The following is a 20,761-nucleotide window of genomic DNA, read 5'->3' as shown; positions in this document are numbered from 1 at the left end:
GGAGCAGCCAGTCAGATCCCTCCTGACTGTGTAGACCAGGTAACAGAGGTACGAGGGTTCAGTGATCCTCAGAACGAGAAGTATTTCAGGAAGTGGATCAGTGATCAGAGCCTGGCCGATAAAATCATCTCGCACATGAAGTCTTCAAGAAGCCTCTACATCATGTGTCACATCCCAGTCTTCTGCTGGATCTCAGCCACAGTTCTAGAGAGAATGTTGGGTGAAGCAGAGAATGGAGAGATCCCCAAGACTCTGACTCAAATGTTAACACACTTCCTGATCTTTCAGATGAAACGCAAGGACCAAAACTATCATCAGAAATGTGACCCTGATCCTCAGCAGACCAGAGAGAGTATCCTGGCACTTGGAAAACTGGCTTTCCACAGCTAGAGAAAGGAAACCTGATCTTCTATGAGGAAGACCCGAGAGAGTGTGGCATTGATGTCAGAGAAGTGTCGGTGTACTCAGGAGTGGGGAAGGTGTTCACCTTTGTACATCTGAGTGTTCAGGAGTTTCTGGCTGCTTTATACACATTTCTCTCCTTCATCAGAAGAAATGTAACAGAACAACAAACCAATGATCTATCGGATCTTTTCACCAAGTCAAACATGTCTGATCTCCTCAGCAGTGCAGTGGACAAGGCCTTACAGAGTGAGAATGGACACCTGGACCTGTTCCTCTGCTTCCTTCTGGGTCTCTCACTGGAGTCCAATCAGACTCTCTTACGAGGCTTAATGCTACAGACAGGAAGCAGATCTCACAACAAACAGGATACAGACGAGTACATCAAGGAGAAGATCAGGGACAATCCATCTCCAGAGAAATCCATCAATCTGTTCCATTGTCTGAATGAACTTAATGATCATTCTCTAGTGCAGGAAGTACAAACTTACCTGAACAGAGGAGGTCACAGTTGTCTCAGTGGAACCAGACTGTCTCCTGCTCAGTGGTCAGCTCTGGTGTTTGTGTTACTGAACTCAGAACAGGAGCTGGATGAGTTTAATTTGTGGAAATATGACCCATCAGAGGAATGTCTTCTGAAGCTGCTGCCAGTGGTCAAAGCCTCCAGAAAATCTGAGTGAGTATTTTTATTTATAAATGTATTACTGCATGGTTTATTGTTTTAATGTAACACTGAACTGCACTGTTTGGATTAATACTTGTTAATAGTTACTCTAATCATCTTTAAACAAACCTCTGATACTGTTACAGAAGAGTTTCACTTTTTACACTAACACGTTAAGTCTGCACTGAGATCTGGGCCATATGGACAAAACCTTATATCACCATTTATATCACCTGTGAGTGAGTGAGTGTGGGAAAATATTATGAAAATAATCGTTAATTGCAGCCCTACAGTAAATGTTAATAATAATAGGACGTTATTTAAAAGCTCACACAGCTGATGTTCTTTTTATTTAGTAGTTAATTTAACATGCTATGCTAACATGTAAACAATAAGGTAATATTACCTGACTTACATTTTACACTCAATATTGTCTGTTTCTGTTCTATTTCACCAAGTAAAATATTTCCAAACAAAGCCACAGCAGGTCCTGCTCCTTTTTCCCCTAATTCCTTTTGTTCAAACAGGAGATTTCTTATTTATTTGTTTTATTTATTTTTAAATAAAAATACATTTTTATTTTTAACGCATTTATTCAAACAAAAACCCTTCTGTTTTCATTTCTTTAAGCATCATTATAACTGTTAATAATAATAATAATAATAATAATAATAATAATAATAATGCGGTGTCCTGTCCTCTGATTTCTGTGTGTGAGAGAAACACACTCACATTTCTGTTACATTGTAAAGAGTAAGTGCATTATGGCTGTGTGTGTGTTTGAGATCAGTGTTCTGATATTTCATCATTTCTCTTCCAGGCTGTGGAGGTGTTATCTGACAGAGTAAAGCTGTAGAGTTCTGTCCTCAGTTCTCAGCTCAAGCTCCTCCAGACTGAGAGAACTGGACCTGAGCGAGAATAATCTGCAGGATTCAGGAGTGCAGCTGCCCTCTGTTGGACTGGAGAATCCACAATGTACACTGGAGACACTGAGGTACACACACACACATAATAATAATAATAATAATAATGATAATAACAACTTTATATAGCACATTTCATACATAAAATGCAGCTCAAAATGCTTCACAATGGAAAAGATATAATAAAATGATAAATATAATATTAAAGGAGACCTATTTTAATCCTTTTTACAAGATGTAATATAAGTCTCGGGTGTCCCCAGAATGTGTTTGTGAGGCTTCAGCCCAAAATACCCCACAGATCATTTATTATACCCGCTGAAAATGCCCCTTCTTGGGTGGAAGCAAAAACACGCTGTTTTTATGTGTGTGTCTCTTTAAATGCAAATGAGCTGCTGTGCCCCGCCCCCTTTCTGGAAGAGAACAGCTCCTGTTTCAGGTACTACATCAGCAGTGGAATCTGCTAACAAGCTCATTTGGAAAGGTGGGTTATATTACTGTGTTTTTGTGCTCTCTGACATTTTCTGCTCATGTTTTCCCTTCACGCTTGTTTCCACATTCTCCGCTTCCTTTTCCAAATGTTGTAATTCGAGTTTCACGTAAATCAGGGCGGGCTTTAGCGTCACCATTGGTCCACTACAGCTCCTCCTCTAGCCAATCAATCGAAGACGGGAGTTGACGTCACTCCACTGTGACTCATGGCTGTTGTGTTCATAGACGCCGCATTGGCCGCTGGATCGTAGGTCAACATCACCGCCATATTGATCCGGGCAACAGTAATAGGTCTCAGCTTATATTATAGTTTATATTATAAACTAAATTGCCGGTAATCGAGATTTTCATCTATACTGCCGTTTTTCTGCAAACCGACTTTTATGACAAGCTCCTCGTTTTGGCTGAGCGAATATTTTGTGAATCTTACTGTAGTTAGTTTTCTAGTTAACATTACACATTAAAAAGCCTTGTTGATTAAAAAAAAATGTGCAGAGGAGCCATCACTCTCATTTTTTGTGGACCATTGCTGCATACTCCTGATTCACATGCTTTAGCACATCCTTCTTCCCACAATGAAAATTTAGCAAGTTGTCAATGGCCTCCTTCCTTGGGGATGTCAACCATATGTGGTCCAGCACAAACACCCTCCCACCAGTCTCCACAGGTCCATTGCAGGTGCTCTAGGATGAGGTCAGCATGGGCAGAGGTGGTATAGCTCCACATGGGCACCATTAGATGAGGACAGCAAGGGCACAGGCAGAGTGTCAGTGGATTCTACAAGAACAACAAAAGAGCATGAATAGTGTTACTCTACAGATAATAAATGTATGATAACAGTGTCTTGATTCAGATTTTCCTTCTTTAAAATGCTTACCTGACTCTAGCTGAGGATGTAGAGTCACATCAAGATCAGCAGGAGGGTCTCCAGACTGGGCACTGGGTGGGCTGCTTTGTTCAGCTGGATTTAAAGGCTGAGTGGTCTTGCCCTTGTGCTTTTCCCAGTCTAGCAGAACAGGGTGACATCCAGGTTCAACACACTCCAGCCCAAACCTCCGCCTGAATCTTTGTTGGACACCTGAAGGGCAGGAAACTTTGGCATTCCTACACCCTCTCTGAAACAGTATTGAGATCTTCAATCAGACATGGTTCAAACCCTCCTGGAAGCAGAACAACTGGCGGTTTCAGGTCCACCATATACTGAAAGTTCCAGTGCGCCACTCCGGTCATGCCCTGGGCTTGAAACAGCTCTGAGGAAACATGTGAGCATAAAGACTCCTGTAGCCTCTTCCTGCTGATTCTTCATCAGGTAGATGGTATACCCCATGTCATTTTCTTGTATTTGCCAATCTGCAAGATGTATTCACCAAAAACTTCTCTCTGGTCTGAGACATCCCCTCCTCTCTGATGGACCACAGTCAGAGCGTTTTGTCTGAAGCTCCTCCTTCATTGGTGTGACTTGTCCTGCAGAGACAGGTTATTTTTGATCAGCCTGGCCTCCTCGGTTGGCTCCTGAAGGAGATATCCTAGTGATCCCTTACAGAACACAACCTTAACTCTTTCTTGGAAAAACACAACTTTTTGTGCATGATGACCTGTAAGACAGAAAAGCAGTATTCAAACATTCAATGTGTTTTCATGAAACTTAAAAGATGCAGCTGTACACTTTGTTTTCTGACATTCAAAAATGTTACACATAAATACAGTCAAGAATTAGGTCTACATAAAAAACAACAACAACAAAGTCATGGTCATTCATATTTTATCTTTTAAATCATCTAACGATGTGTTGGAGAGCAAACACTCCAACAGGACTACTCCAAAGGTGAAACTAATCTAAGTTTAGAATAGTGTAATGGATGTAAACTGATAAACACTACAGATAAATTAAAATAACGGTCATATTCATTCATTCATAGTTTAGCTTGTAATTAATCAGCCACATGTTAAAGAGAACAAACTCTCTCTCTTAGCAGGAGCATTACGTGCATGTTCACAGAAGTGTGTGTGATTTCAGTGTCACACTGATAAAACTTAGTCCGTGTTGTTGTGTCTTTGCTTCTATGAGCTAAAGATGCAGAATGAAATCAGACACGAGACAGACCGGTCATGAATTCTAGCTCTTTACTTCACATCTGCCAATCCCTTCCGGGCATACACTTTTCTAGCACCGCCCACAACCAGGATACACAACTTCTCCCCTTTACTTAGACTTAAACTAACACTTTAGTTTTAACATTTATTATTAGGATTGTCGTGATGATTTTAAACATAACTCCTTACAGTGTCTCACAAACAATAACTCAAAATATCTTCTTTTCCTTCTCTCCAAATTTTAAACAAACACATGAAAACTTCACTTATGTATATCATCCTATGCATCAATAACTAATTAACATGCATGCACATGACATGCTAATTTGCCCCTCTATTTAGACTCCACAATAAAGTCTTTGAATCTTTTTGAGTCTTTGACATTTTCTTTGTCTCTGTTGTCTCTTTTGTGATGCACCACCGCCATCGTGTGGTTTAATTCGGTATAGCACGTTTCTGAACTTTGGTTGTGCAATGAAAGGTTTTCCTGAAACAGCTTGTAAGGATCCAGCTAGATCCTCACGGGTTTCTCAAGAAAGTTAATATAACTCAGCCGGACATAAAGTGAAAGTGCTGTTTTTCGTTTATTACATTGAAGGATACCATAGGCTTACGCATGGTTACAGGTCGGTCATTAAAAGAGGATTAACCGAGTAAAACATCCCAAAATGGTACCTTAACATGAGACTGCGTGTCAGCACACAATGTGGAGGTCACAGAGAGAGAGAGAGAGAGAGAGAGAGAGAGAGAGAGAGAGAGAGAGAGAGAGCAGGGCAGCGACCACGCCCCTTGACCCCACATGACATCATCATAGCCGATCATTACAAGCTATCTCTGGCTGCTTTTGATGATCAACTGGAATTTCCCTTTTCTCCTCTGTTTACTTTATTTATCTTTAAATGGGAGACTTTTTAACACATACTTTTAATTAAAAAATGCTTTCAAGTTTCATTTATAATACATTAGCCTTGGAATCTGCTAACAGGCTCATTTGGGAAGGAGATTTACAAACATTCACAAAATATAAAGTGTGATACTTACATCTTCTGGGTATGAAGCTGGATCACGAACAGTTGGTACTGATCCATTCTTGAGAATCAAGTTTTTAGTAAATCCTGCTCTGTATTGACGCGTGTTCACAAAGCAGTCTGGTGTGAAATGATTTAAGGTATTTTTGGTTCACGAATCCAAGTCTGGGTCCAAAAGTATGGGATTCGTTTTCCCTCAAAAGTTTTGCGTTCACGGATCGAAAAATAATAAGAATGAATCAAACATTTAAAAACACATGTAATATTATATCACACAAAACTGAAACATGAATTTAAAGTCTTCTGAATCACACACAAAATCATGTTTCCTTGGTTATATTACTGTCTTTTTGTGCTCTCTGACATTTTCTGCTCATGTCTTCTTTTTCTGAACACTTATGCTGGTTTTCCCTTCACGCTTGTTTCCACATTCTCTGCTTGCTTTTCCAAATGTGGTAGTTCAAGTTTCATGTAAATCAGGGCGGGCTTTAGCGTCACCATTAGTCCACTACAGCTCCTCCTCTAGCCGATCAATCAAAGAGGGGAGTTGACGTCACTCCACTGTGACTCATGGCTGTTGTGTTCATAGACATACATAGACGCCGCATTGGCTGCTGCATCGTAGGTCAACGTCGCCACCATATTGATCCGGGCAACAGTAATAAGTCTCAGCTTATATTATAGTTTATATTATAAACTAAATTGCCGGTAATCGAGATTTTCATCTATACTGCCGTTTTTCTGCAAAACGACTTTTATGACAAGCTCCTCGTTTTGGCTGAGCGAATGATATATTGTGAATCTTACTGTAGTTATTTTCTAGTTAACTTTACACATTAAAAAGTTTCTGTGTAAATGCTCCTACACACACTTTATGAATAAATATCATTCGTATCCAGTGTGATAAATGAGGCCCAGTGTTTTATATGAATAAAACATTAAAGTGTGTATTTTATATGGTGTGGATTAACATTGTTTCTTATGTTGAGCTTTGTTTTTCTGTGTGTCTGTGTCTGTGAGTGAAAGTTATTAGATTAAGATCCAAAGAACAATGAACTCCAACAGTTTTAGTGTCTCTGTGAAACTCAGCTTTGTGTTGATGCTGAAATATCTACATCACTTCTCACATCAGAACAAAGTACATTTAATTCTACAGCATGTAGATCAGTGTACATTACACACACACATTTACTTTAATAACATGCCAATACTAGTTTATTGTTTATGCACGGGCTGTTCATTTTATATTTTTATCCTGACATTGGAACCTTGTATTCAGGTAAACACTTTATTTCCCACCTGATGGAAACTCCTCATTTCACAATCAGATAAATAAATCTAACACTTAATCATTTCTCTTCCAGGCTGTATGGATGTAATCTGACAGAGGAAAGCTGTAGAGTTCTGTCCTCAGTTCTCAGCTCAAACTCCTCCAGTCTGAGAGAACTAGACCTGAGTAACAATAAACTGCAGGATTCAGGAGTGAAGCTGCTCTCTGCTGGACTGGAGAATCCACACTGTACACTGGAGATATTGAGGTACACACACAGCAGAGTTTTAATAAACACAGCTACATCCAGTTTCCATCTGGGGTGATTGTAATTGTAATGATGTGATATATTGTCATTGTTGTGTGTGAGATGGAGAGTAAATGTTCTGTATATAAAGATTTTGTGTAGTTGATGTTTTCAGAGCTAAAACTGAGTGTGTTAAGTGTGAGAAGGTTTTCTTTCTTGCAGGATGTGTTCTTGCAGTATTACAGATGAAGGTTGTGCTGCTCTGGCTTCTGCTCTGAGGTCAAACTCCTCATCAAACCTGAGAGAACTGGATCTGTACGATAATAATCCAGGAGAATCAGGAGTGAAGCTGCTCTCTGATCTACTGAAGGATCCACACTGTGAACTGGAGACACTATAGTGAGTTACTGACATACTGTCTCTTTACTCTACTGTATCTTACTGAATAATGTATGTGTGTGTGTGTGTGTGTTTTTACACTGATGCTCTTCTCTGTCTTACAGCATTAACTGTAATAAACTCACCAGGACTGATGTCTGACAGGAGTCTCACCTCAAACCTCGTCTCCAGGATAAAGCAGTTTTGGTGAAGCAAAGAACCAGTCCCACATTTCCAGCAGTTTGGGAGCTGAATCATTAAACTTATAGGGGCAGAGCAGAAACAAAGTCAAGAACAGGCAGAAGGTCATACACAGGAGAAATCAACACACATAACCAAATATCTGCTGTACAAAGCAACAGCAACGATCTGCCCCGGGGATGGAGACTGACGAGGCTTAAGTACACGTCGGGAAATGTACAGCCAACTAATTACAACGCATGAGGCGGGAGCAGGCGTGTACGAGATGTGATTGTCCAACGGCAAGCCGGAACATGACGCATTGCAGTGGACTGGGCTTAAAAGAGGAGGAGACAAAAGACACCCATCCCACCCCGGACATAGACACACGAATGGCACGTAGTACAAACAGAAATACAATTGAGGACGTAACAATGGTCAAGTATCAAATAAAATGTAAACTTGCATTGATGAAGTTAATGTTGTTAGTAATTGTTTAAAAATTACCATGGTAACACAGAGCACCAAGGTATAAAAATATGGAACTTGTCATCAACCAAAGAGTAACCAGTTTTAATACCTAAAAAAGTTTACGTAGCAAATGTTAGCAAAACGCTTTACTGTAAATTAAAATGTAAAATTAAACTAATGAAATTTAAATTAAATGATGAATTAAAACTCTGTTCTGTTTTTAAACCCGAGGTAAATTAAACGGAAGCTGTGTGGCCGAATCCCAAATTGATGTGTAATTTCCGGTTTAAGTGCACTACATTAGGGATGAAATAATGACTGTCTACACCATATATAGTGCACTATTTAACTAATTAGGAGAGATTTGTAATTCTGTTTTAGCGGCACTATTTAATTATAACCTTACTTTATCCTAAAATCCATTGTTTGCTCCCTGCTTATAGCAACTAAAATAAAAAAACAAGGAGTGTAAACGTAGCTAAGTAATTTAGCAGCTAAATATAAAGCTGTATAAACTGCAAAACTGAGCTAAAGTTGGGTTTATATTGGACATTCGCTGCACTTTTGAGCTTCTCTCTTCTATTTCTCAATAAACGCACAAACAGGACAAAATGTGCGTGTATATTTGGCGAGGTCACTTCGTAAAGAAACACTACGCGCATGCGCACATAAACATTCACGTTAACGTGTCCGCCATATTGGTCCGGAAAAGACCACACTATAAACAAATACAAGTAAACGGGGGAGCTGCGTTTTTTCTGGATAAAAAGCACAATAATGTTTACATTTCTCAAACGATTTTAATGGTTTATGATCTACATGGAGTACAAAAAAGTTCTGTCTCCACTTGCTTACAATCTCGATAGTTAGACTTGGAAAATTATTCATTGTCATAAGGATTTGTGAAAACTCACGCTTGTCAAGCGTAAATCTGGCTTATTTTTCTTGGTTAATAAATGCTGACATCCCTAATGTAATGTAATGTACATGAAATGTGTATAGAGTTTGTTTTCATTGTAGAAATAGATTTTTGTCTTCAACCCCATCTTTTAGCTTTTCTTATGCTCAAGGTCAGAATTCTGTTAACAAAACTCGCTCACGTTTAAATACTGAAAAAAAATCTAAATAGTGAGACACTGGCAGACAGTCTGCTTTCTATATTTTATTAGCAATAGAAGGATACAGATTTTTGGAGGTTTTGAAGACCCTTTGTCGGTGTAGATGTGGGTTAATAAAGTGGAGTATGTAATGAATGCGTCTTTGCTGGTCGTAGTAGTGATGCAGTAAATCTACACTTTACTGGAGAAGCACAAACACATTCCTGTGGTTTTAAATGACTCTTGCGCGTTGTTTTGAAGTACTCCCGCGCATGTCTATACGCTGAACACGTAATACGCGTGCGCATGACGTCATCGTTTTCACAGATTCTTGTTTTTTGTCCATTTACATGGAGACGATAACGGCATCGTTTTCAAAAACTTGCACTTTGAAACCCGTTTTCCAAAGTTTGCGTTTTCAGGCCCCGAAATGCCGTCGTGTAAACGGTCCCTTAGCAACTACAGCAAAATGCTGTTTTTATTGCTAAAGTTTTTCTGTAAACAAATAGAAATGAAACTCAATTTTTATGATTCACACTATATTATACTCCATTCTTCTCACAGAGGACTCTATTTTGAAAATAATCAAGGTTTTTTGTTTTTTTTTTTTTTTTAAGAAAAATAATTACATTTCATGATACAGCTTATTATTGCTTTCAAGTACAGTAATTAGAATTTGAAATCTCAGTTTTTAATAATTTATTACTGGGAACTATTTAAAATTTTTGTATTTTTTTTTAAAGAAAAACAATCAAAGTTCAATAACATTTTGACTGTATGAGTTACACATGTAAAACCAAATGCACTATGATACAGTCTATCATTGATACCAACTACAGCAAATAGATTTTTAACAACTCAGCTTTTATATTTATTATTTTTTTAAGAAAAATAATTAAAATTCAATAAGCTTTTGACTGTATGAGGTACCAATAAATGGCAATAAATGAGCAAAAACATAGTACTAATTTCATAAAATGTCATGAGCAGCTTGATGCTAATTATAGTAATGCAGAGTAATTCTGAGTATTGAACAGTAAACTTTCAAGTGTCAGTGTCATGTCACAGCAAACCAGCGACCCCATTTCCCAGAATGCACCTCAGACTACAAACATGGTCGTCACAAAGTACAACTCTAAACCAACACACAGACATGTTCACCTTCTCCAGAATACTAATCAGACACACCTGTTACATTTATTCATTTAGCAGACGCTTTTATCCAAAGCAACTTACAAATGAGAAAATGCAAGCAAAGCGATATCAAGCAGAGAACAATACAAGTAGTGCTACCATACAAGATCCAGTAATTGAGTTCCAGAAGAAGCAAAGTGAGCAGAGTAGAGGTGTAAGTGCCAGAGTAAATATATATATATATATATATATATATATATATATATATATATATAAATTTATTTATTTTTTAAGGGGTTGGTTAGGTGTTCACGGAAGAGGTGGGTCTTTAGCTGTTTGTTGAAGATGTTGACAGATTCTGCGGTCCAGATTGAGGTTCCAATCTCTCTCACACACACTTAAATTGGGGAAGTGAACCATAAGATCTTTGATTATGTCATGTACAGGTCAGAGGTCTAGAAATCTCTCTCTCTCTTATTTTCCCATTTGATAATTGTTGTTTTACTGTAATAATGTACACATTACATATCTCTGTAATCTTCCTATTTGTGGATTTTCTTGAGTGAAATAGTTGAGGCCTCCTACAGAATATATTAAGTTACATAGGATCAGTGATGACAATAATCATGGCTTTTGGTGCTCATGATTAAATATGGCAGTTTTATTATGAACCCACTACATTAGAGAAGGAAATATTGAAGGTGAAGTGTAGTAGTGCTAGTGCATGTGAATAGACTATCAGTTTAGTTACTGACCCTGAACACAACTAACATGCAGTACTTTCGTGGGGTGGTGATGAAGTTGGAGTTGAACCAGTAAGAAAGATATTAGTGAGAAGCTTCCTTACACCCCCGAAGATGTTCATTTAGAACCTGCACCAGACTCACCTGATTCAAGTCATCAGCTAATTAAGAGGCCTGCACGAGCTGAGGTGGATGCTGTAGAGCAGATAAAACAACCAAATGTGTTAGATAAGAGTTCAGAGCCTGTGTTCTAGACACATGATTTAGAGTAGAGGCCTAGGCCTGAGCTTTGGAGATATTCTGATTATAGGTTTCAGTGAGGAAGTTACTGAAATTAAGGAGAGGAACTGAAAATAAAGTTATCGTCTTGCTGAGTAAACAGAGAAAAAGGCTATATTAGTGTTAGGGGGAAAATAGAAATAAGCTTGTAGCAGCGCTGATGGAATACATATACATGTTAAAAACTGCTAGGAAAAAAAACCAACAACTCAGAACATTTGCTTAGCCTAATACTTCTTTTCTTTCATCTGCACATAATTATTATTTTAGCAGCTGCTTTGGCAATAAAAAGACTTAAAATCGAGGGTGCTTGTAAGTATCTATGGAGAGAGAGGAGCAGTGAACCATTGACATCTTGTACAGAGTTAGCATGAAGGTGTGATTGACAGTTTTCTGAAATCATTTCCTAATCCTATGCTAATATGAGTACTACTACTACTACTACTAATATTAATAATTAGAAGACAGAATAAAGGGTGATGAATAAAATTAATATAAAATGTGTTTTAGGCAGCGCTGTGGGATGTTCTGGTTGGATCTTGACTGCCATCGTGTGGTCAGGTTTAGGAAGTTCACCTTCCACCACCATTGTTGTTTAAAGCTGCAGATTATAGTTCTATATTTGATATGTATAATACTACTACTACTACTACTAATAATAATAATAATAACAATTATGATTGACATGCTGTAATATCACCCAACAAATATAGCATTGAAAAACATTTCTTAAATCCCCCTTTCTTTTTTGTAGCTATTTACCCCAAACGTAGATATAGAATCTGCAGCTTTAAACAAATTTTAGCAAAGTGCTTTACAGTAAATTAAAATATAATATTAAACTAATGAAATGATGTCTTATGTTAATGTTTGTTACATTAAATGTTCATAAAAATAAATAAATAAACACTCCCAAAATCACCAGAATCGAATGCTTTGGTGTTGTTTTTGCACACACAAAAAATCTTTTAACTATTAAAGATTGAGGTTGTGGTGACTCAGTAGTTCACTCAGTATATCTGGGTAAGACATGGTGAACGAATCACTGCTGGCATTCATGAAGAAGTCATAAACTCCACTGGAATAATAAATAGGATCTAATAAAACCATGAGTGGAAATTATTGGTGCAAGTTTGTTAGCATAGGCTTCCTCCAACCTGGAACTATATCCTCCAGTCCACGCGGTGGCGGTAACGCGCCTAACAGCTGCGTCTCCGACCAGTAGAAATCACAGAAGAAAAAGCTGCAGCGGGTATCTCCTGAGCAGTTGAGTTATTAAACCGAGCTAATCACCTCCATATTAAATTATTTCTGACAAAGTTTTGCAGTTAGATTTGATCGAGTTTAAAAATAAAACCTGATTATTTTGTCTGTGTTTGAGGAATTAAAACTCCGTTCTGTTTTTAAACCCGAGGTAAGTTAAACGGAAGCTGTGTGGCCGAATCCCAAATTGATGTGTAATTTCCGGTTTAAGTGCACTACATTAGGGATGAAATAATGACAGTCTACACCCTATGTAGTGCACTATTTAAGTAATGAGGAGAGATTTGTAATTCTGTTTTAGCGGCACTATTTAATTATAACCTTACTTTATCCTAAAATCCATTGTTTGCTCCCTGCTTATAGCAACTAAAATAAAAAAATTAAAAAAAAACAAGGAGTGTAAACGTAGCAGCTAAAATATCTTTATATTTCTGAAATGTTTTTAATATATGAACTGCAAAACCCGAGGTAAAGTTGGGTTTATATTGGACATTCTTGGCACTTGGTTCTTTGTCCACTCCAGAGTAAGAAAATACACATTTTGTCCTGTTTGTGTGTTTATTTCTTGAGAAATAGAAGAGAGAAGCTTGAATGTGCAGCGAATGTCCAATATAAACCCAACTTTACCTCTGTAACAGCAAAGTAAACTCGTGCTGAGTTTAGAAGGTGTAAAAAGAGCTTGAACATCTCTTATTTTCTTTTGTTTTTATAGAAATGTTGTCATGAGTTCAGCAGGAGACAGACAGCACTCTTTCAGAAAGTCTTGGGCTCCTGATCCAGCTCACTCACAGGTGAAGATTACTGATCATTTCTGTCAATACATGATGTTAAAGTTTCACCAGTCTTTAATATTTTTCTGCCTTGTTTCCCTGTGAGTCTACAAGCTGTTCTTCTAATCACTCAGAACCTCATCATTATGAGGAGGAGAAATAAAAGAAGCTGTCTTTCAGATCAGACACCAGAGCCTACACCATTAGAATCAGACTTAATGTTGATGTGGTTTTTATTTCTGAATAAATGTTCTGATCTTTAGTTGTCTGAGGATGTGAAAAGAGAGTGTTTAGATGAAGGGACAGAAGTGTGTGTGAAGAAGGAGGAGATGCTGCAGCTGAACATCTACAACCATGGACACGCCTTCAACACCATGCCTGAAGTTCTCTCCATTAAAGAGGAAGAATCTGACACCGAAGACTTCCTCTGTAAGTCCCCAAGCCTCTCTGGAGCTCAGTACCACTCCCACTCATTATCACTACACACTATCTACTGCACTAAGTGTCCTGTAGGGAGTCGTTTGGGACGGAGCCCCTGCATCTGTATATTTCATCATCACTTTAGTTATTGGTCAGAGTAGGGCTGCACGATTATGGCCAAAATGATGATCCCGATTATTTTGATCAATATTGAGATCTCGATTATTGATCACAATTATTAATTGATTTTAGTGACAACCTATTTTTATTGCACTTTCACATTTATTAAGTTTTCTCATGCCACAGTATAACACACAAGTAGGCATGAGAAAACTTGAGCTGTTCAATTATCACAGAATTTAGGAACATGGTGTGAGCCATGAATTTACCTTCTGATAAACTAAATTTAATATTTTCAGTTAATTTTACAGACTGTATGCAAACAAAAACAACCGTTAACCTGTTCCACCTCCAAACACCTCCAAACAAATACAGTAAACCTCAGTGTTTGAAGTCTGTTCCTCTTAAATATATTTAAAGCTACACTATTAAACATTTTCCACTGTCATGGTTCTGGGCTGGAGTCAGTTCTCGAAACGCTCTGTGTATATTGTGTAGATATCTGAATAATCTCATATAGGCTGTGATTGGGTGAGTTCATTTACCTGTCAGATGCAAAGCGCTTTAGTTTAATGGTGTTCATTAGGGATGCACCGATCAGGATTTTTACAGACGATACCGATCCAGATACAAATCTTTTTATGTTTAAACTTTAATCAGGAGGTCATAAACAGTTAAATGTAAGCTCTCTGCTCCTGGTCACTGTTAATTGAGTTAAAATAATAGCAATGATAAATACTGTTGGTTAATTGATAAATAAACAAGCATAAAATATTTATTTTTAAAATATCTTTAAAACAATAGTGTCCTAATTAAAAGTAGACTAACACAAAAATGATCCATATTAGGAAAAAGGCTAATAGCTTACTAAGCTTAATGTTAAATTGATATTAAATGCAACCCATAGTAATTAAACATTATTTCATTTCTCATTTTATTTATATTTAATGAAGTTATTATAATATCTATTTTTATATTAAATGATTTATTTATAACTAAGCACATTTTCTGTCTTTACGTTTTAGTAATTCTATTTTTGTTTGTTTATCAGTTTTAGATGGGTTCCCCCAGTATAGTGTCCATGTCTGCTGATAATATTGTGTTTTGGGGGGGAATTAAATCAAAAACATGGAAACTGGAGTTGACTTTTCTTGTGATATCTGGCAACCGTGAGTTTAAATGAAGTGAATTAGGAAGTTGAAGCAGATGTACAGAGTTACTTGTCATCATAATGGCTTCTCTGCAGTATTTACACACTTGTTCGGTAGACAGGAGATGAAAAGCAGTGTGAAATTAACCGTTGCTCGGTGTAGATGCATTTTGGACTTGCAGTTTTTATCCCGATCGTATTATACAACTCCGAACAGGTCACTCGCACCGGTTCGATAAAAATTTATTCAGTCACACAAAATACTTTTCAGTCACAAATGCGAGTGAAATGGTCGCATTGTAGAGACCTGAATTTATCTGCAAAGTTTTTTCCCCGTTTGGCGTGATGACGTTTAATGTCCCGGACAACCTCTGTAGTGCCATTTAGCGTCATGTTTAATGTCATGATTTCTCCTCACACAAAGCGCTGGAGCTCAAAGCGAAGCTGGCAGCTCAAGGGCTAAAATGTTAACTCCATTTTGGGGTTTTGGCACTACAAAATGACGTCACCCCTGCGCCGCTCTGTGGTGATTGGCTGTAAGTGTAGGAAGTGCTTGATTTGATCTGCAGCGGAGTTGTCTGTTAGAGGAGGTTGAACTTTAAACGTTAATATCGCAGGCGATCATGTTCATGTAATCGTTATCAGTCAAAATCGTAATCGCGATCGACATTCGATTAATTGTGCAGCCCTAGGTCAGGGTCAGAGAAACTCAATAATACTCCATTTTATTTTTAATACATTTTGCATATTATAACTCTAGATTAGCGCTGCCCAATCAATTTACAGCAGATTGCCCATTTACTGGTTTTGTAATAAAAAAAATTTAAAAAAAACTTTTTTTTTCTTTATCCAAAGACGTGTAGTTCGGTAAAACAGCTGCTGGATCAATGTGATGTGTGTCACCATTTAATCATTTTCTTCCAGTATGTAGGTGAATTTGATCTAAGAAATTCCCTATATTATTGTGTATTTCTGTTTGTGTGGACGTTGAGCAGATTGTAGACCTGACTATACCCTCATGTTTATTTTGTAGTAATTCTATAGAGATCTAGCTAGTTGTTTAAATCTAAACATTTCAGCAGAGTTAAATGTCAGTTTAAACAACACACACTTTGTCATTCATGCTGTTCAGACAAAGCTGTCCCATCCACCAACATACACTAAAATAGTGTTTTTCTCTCTGCCTGATAGGATTTTGCACCTCTGTTTCTGTTATCACATGACACTCCTGAATCATCTGGATCATGTTGGGAAAACACCCAAAACACATGTGATTGCAGACTAAAGCATAGAGTAGATCTGCAGGCATCCAGTGTTTCATTCGCAACTCCTCTTGTGTTTTAATAGTATCTTAGTGCAAATTAATTTTAGTCATCATTTCTTCTCCTTGTTGTGTTCTCTCCATCCAGACTGTGAAGTCTGCAAATCGTTCTTCTTCAACAAGTGTGAGATTCACGGTCCAGCACTCTTCATCTCTGATAGCCCTGTTCCCATGAGGGTCGTTGACCAAGCCAGACAGACTCTTCCTCCTGGATTAGAGGTTCGGAAGTCCGGTATTCCTGATGCAGGTCTGGGAGTGTTTAATATGGGAGAGACTGTTCCAATTGGTGCACACTTTGGACCGTAGCAGGGAGAGCTGGTAGACAGAGAGGACGCCATGAACAGCAGCTACTCTTGGGTGGTGAATTATTATAAATGTATTATAAATATTAAATGTCCTCTGTGTTAGATATAATACAGTACACTACTGAAGACTTGGTGGGGGTTAAGATTATTTTCTCTCTCCAGTTTAGTTTCAGTAAAGTCACAATAAGCATTTTTTACGCAGCAGAACGCCACCAGTAGAGAAATGTCATTGAAATTGGTTTCAGTTTCTTCATGCCAATGATGTGTGGAGACATGTTGTTGTTATTGTTGTCGCTTTCAGCCGCTGTAATTCCTACGTTCTGTTTGAATGTAAATAACCTATAGGTTAAAGCTGAAAGTCTGCACTTTGAGGTCATATTCATTATTTAATTTGAACTTTAATATACTGTAGTAGACTGCAAAATAACAATAATGCTGTAAAACAACGTTTATCATTTTCATAACAATAGCTGCATATCCAGATTTCTATGAAAGTGCCTTGTGACAATGTCCGTTATTAAAAGCACTATGTAAACTGAGTTTAATAGAAAACTTAGTAAATGACAAAAGCTTAGAAAATGTCCTCCTTCTAAGTTCAGGTTAAGTTCATTAATGATTTCACCTTCTACCTTAATGGCTATTCTGGTGTGACAGCAGATTTTATCATTTGGTTTATAATCTCCCTCAGACCAGTCACTGGTTTCATAAACTCTAAATTAGACTATTTTACATTGATTACAAAGTCCTGTTGATGACATTTAAAGCTCTAAATGTTTTAGCTCTGCTGTATCTTTTTAGTCTCCTGAAGTAGTATAGTCCATCTCATTTAAGGCAGGTGTACTGTTGATCCTGATGATCACTGGCAGCTCTGCGTGTGGATAACGTTGTTCTCATATCACCCAGAAACTCTGAAACTGGGATCCAGATGGAGTTGGGAATCTCGTTTTTATTTAGATTACTCACTTAGATTATAACGAGACATGAGTGTTTAGACTAAACACAGAAACAGTGCTGGTAAAAAAGCCAGTTTATTTAAAGGAAAGGATTTGGATTGGTCAAAAAAGAAAAATTTCTCCACACTTTCACCATTTTTAAACTTTAATCCTATCTGCAAAAAGCATAGAGAATGCCATAGGGGGGGGGGGAACCCCATTTTATTTCAAAACAACACTTCTGCCCCTTCTATTCTCCTGCAACACGCATGCTTTTGGTCATGTACTGTACTGTGTTTTATAAATGTTATAGCTGTTGAGCTAAATATTAGATTTGCCTCTATAATGTTCAGTAGAATAATATTTGAGTGGGATATTCTTCTTCTTCCTGTATGGGTTGTGTAATTTGATGAATAATATATACATTTCTAAATAGATAAAATACATGTAAAAAAATTTTTATGCAGATATACAGGAGCAGGCAGCGTGAAGAATACATAGATGCTAAGAGAGAGACGTATGCTAACTGGATGAGGTGAGGATTAATTTTATATTTATACACACACTATATTTTATGGTTCCTTATTTGTTGGAGAACTTTTTTCTTTCTTTTTCTATTTAACACTTTCTGCCACTTTGCCTCGTTCTCTTAGGTTTGTGAATTGTGCTCATAATGATGAAGAGCAGAATCTTGTGGCGTTTCAGTATCGAGGGGAAATTCTGTACCGTTGTTGTCGGCCCATCGACCCAGTACAGGAGCTCTTGACGTGGTATGAAGAGGAATATCCCAAAGATCAGGGCCCTACATTTGTGTACCTCTGGAACCAAAAGTGCTCTGCAAATGGTAAAGTCCAAACTAGTGATTTTATAATAAATTATTTGGTTTTAAAATGTAATAATATGTAAACCTACATTTTAAAATGTAGAATTATTGGGTCAAAATCACTTAGATGGGAGGAGATCAAAAGAGGTTTCTCTCAGCAGGAACATAGAAATACTGAGGTAGAACTTGGTTCCTTTGTAATTCCTACTAACTGCCAGAGCTGATGCAGCGTGATGCACACTGGATATGTCTGTAAACCTTACATTGACCTGATGGAATGACTCACTATAAAATAATACAAATACCCTCCTAACAGAGGATGGGCGTGCTGATGTTTTTTTAATTTTTATTTTTTTGTGTTAGTGACACTGCTTAGCCATCTTTTACTCATCTTCAACCTGGTGACATTGTCTGACCTTTCAGAACTTTTCCTGTCTTCTATAGAGCTTTACATTGAGGTTATGGAAGTTAAACTTAAATTCAGGTCAGATTTATTTGTATAGCGCTTTTAACAGTGGACATTGTCCCAAAGCAGCTTTACAGAAACACATAAATTCAGGATATAGATTTTACATGTATGAATGTATCCCTAGAGGCAACGGTGGTGAGGAAAAACCCCGAGACGATATGAGGAAGAAACCTTGAGAGGAACCAGACCCAAAAGAGAACCCATCCTCATCTGGGTGACACCGGATAGTGCGACTATAAATAAATACACCCCTTCTATAAATGTGCTAATACTACATTCTCATATAGTGCAGTTGTGTAACCAGGAAAAGTCTGTTTTGTTGAACTTCTCCACTGTTCACTGATGGAGACTTGAGTGCAGAACTGTTTGTGCTAATTGTAGTCCTGGCCATCACAGCATAACTGTTCATATGAATGAACAGTCTTTATGGTTTTTAAGTGGTACCATCCTCAACAATCTCAATGATCTTTAGGCTGCACCATGTGACTTCCAATTGATGAGAACTCCAACCAGAAGTAGGACATCAGGATGGATCAGGCAGGTCAGGATCACTGGTATCTCATGAGTAATGTGTGTAGCTTGACAGAAAGAGAGAGGGAAAGGGAGGGAGAGATTATTAGGTATGTATATTGCCCTGTAATGGTTAAGGACAGTGTACTTTGCGTGCATATAAGCAGGGACTCCAGCAAGACTAGCTATGACAGCATAACTAAAAGAGAGCCAGAAGCTAACACAGACCAAAAAATGAAGTTAATAAGCATCCAGTGTAAAGAACCTTGAGTGCAGGCTCTATATTAGTAGCTAGAATGTGTCCCATTCTCATTTCACCAGCAGTGTTGCCAAAATAGGCTCCGGATCCACCGCCAGGATAAAGCAGTTAATGTAAAATAATTTTAAATCAAACTTAAAATAACTTTCGTGCTCTTTATATTGGGATATTTCCTAATGATAGTTTTATTTAGCTGCATTTTATATTAATATTGTTTTTTTTTTTCTTTCACTGTTCCAGAAGTAAATAACTCTCCGTTACAAGTTGTCTCCTGCTCCTTGTGTCCACGTTCCTATACTTCTCAACTTTACTTCGACAAACACATGCGGAGACACCACCACGAGGAGTATGTGAGACTTCAGAAATCAGGAGAGGTTCAGATGTCCACAAAAGGCACCCGTAATCAGCGAGCATCTCTGGTACTCTAAGTCCTGACACATTTCCGAAAGATATTCACCACTGCTCAGAGTGTGGAAAGAGTTTTACTCATCCGAGTTCTCTACAACGACACCAGCGTATTCACACAGGAGAGAAGCCTTATCACTGCTCAGAGTGTGGAAAGAGTTTTACTGAACACAGTGCACTACAGCTACACAAGCGCATTCACAAAGGAGAGAAGCCATATCACTGCTCAGAGTGTGGAAAGAGTTTTACTCATCCGAGTTCTCTACAACGACACCAGCGTATTCACACAGGAGAGAAGCCTTATCACTGCTCAGAGTGTGGAAAGAGTTTTACTGAACACAGTGCACTACAGCTACACAAGCGCATTCACAAAGGAGAGAAGCCATATCACTGCTCAGAGTGTGGAAAGAGTTTTATTCACCCGAGTAATCTCCGAAAACATCAGCGTATTCACACAGGAGAGAAACCGTATTATTGTTTACAGTGTGGGAAGAGTTTTACACAACAGAGTAATCTTCAACAACAACAACATATTCACACAGGAAAGAAGCCGTATCCCTGCTTACATTGTGAGAGGAGTTTTAATCGCCTGGATATTCTCAGAACACATCA

General features: G+C 37.9%; 1 protein-coding gene and 2 long non-coding RNA genes across 3 annotated transcripts; 2 read left to right on the top strand and 1 right to left on the bottom strand.

Moving 5' to 3' along the window:
- The first annotated feature begins 921 nt into the window (after positions 1-921).
- Positions 922-9,259, top strand: LOC128600611 (uncharacterized). The gene is made up of 5 exons (XR_008384579.1): positions 922-1,078; positions 1,887-2,473; positions 6,968-7,141; positions 7,343-7,519; positions 7,624-9,259. It is a non-coding gene; the product is annotated as an uncharacterized LOC128600611 (long non-coding RNA).
- LOC128600612 (uncharacterized) lies at positions 2,467-6,979 on the bottom strand. The gene is made up of 3 exons (XR_008384580.1): positions 5,617-6,979; positions 3,359-4,076; positions 2,467-3,258 (listed from the first exon to the last, which is right to left on the bottom strand). It is a non-coding gene; the product is annotated as an uncharacterized LOC128600612 (long non-coding RNA).
- Positions 9,260-12,366: 3,107 nt separating the features above from the next.
- On the top strand, positions 12,367-20,313 carry LOC128600662 (histone-lysine N-methyltransferase PRDM9-like). Its single transcript, XM_053613306.1, has 7 exons — positions 12,367-12,816; positions 13,378-13,456; positions 13,699-13,864; positions 16,535-16,665; positions 18,151-18,218; positions 18,337-18,527; positions 19,985-20,313. Exons 2-7 carry the CDS (start codon positions 13,388-13,390, stop codon positions 20,170-20,172), a joined length of 813 nt encoding a protein of 270 aa, XP_053469281.1. The 5' UTR covers positions 12,367-12,816; positions 13,378-13,387; the 3' UTR covers positions 20,173-20,313.
- The last annotated feature ends 448 nt before the right edge of the window (positions 20,314-20,761 follow it).

Source organism: Ictalurus furcatus, chromosome 24 (genome assembly GCF_023375685.1).
Source record: "Ictalurus furcatus strain D&B chromosome 24, Billie_1.0, whole genome shotgun sequence".
Lineage (NCBI taxonomy): Eukaryota > Metazoa > Chordata > Actinopteri > Siluriformes > Ictaluridae > Ictalurus > Ictalurus furcatus.
Note: the sequence above shows the minus strand (reverse complement) of the source record. Positions and strands in the feature narration are given on the sequence as shown.

Bases quoted from the DNA above. Each gene is read 5' to 3' on its own strand.
- LOC128600662 (XM_053613306.1), top strand. From the start codon at position 13,388: ATGAGTTCAGCAGGAGACAGACAGCACTCTTTCAGAAAGTCTTGGGCT. The intron at 13,457-13,698 runs GTGAAGATTACT...TCTGATCTTTAG, and splicing joins CTGATCCAGCTCACTCACAG to TTGTCTGAGGATGTGAAAAG. The intron at 13,865-16,534 runs GTAAGTCCCCAA...CTCTCCATCCAG, and splicing joins TGACACCGAAGACTTCCTCT to ACTGTGAAGTCTGCAAATCG.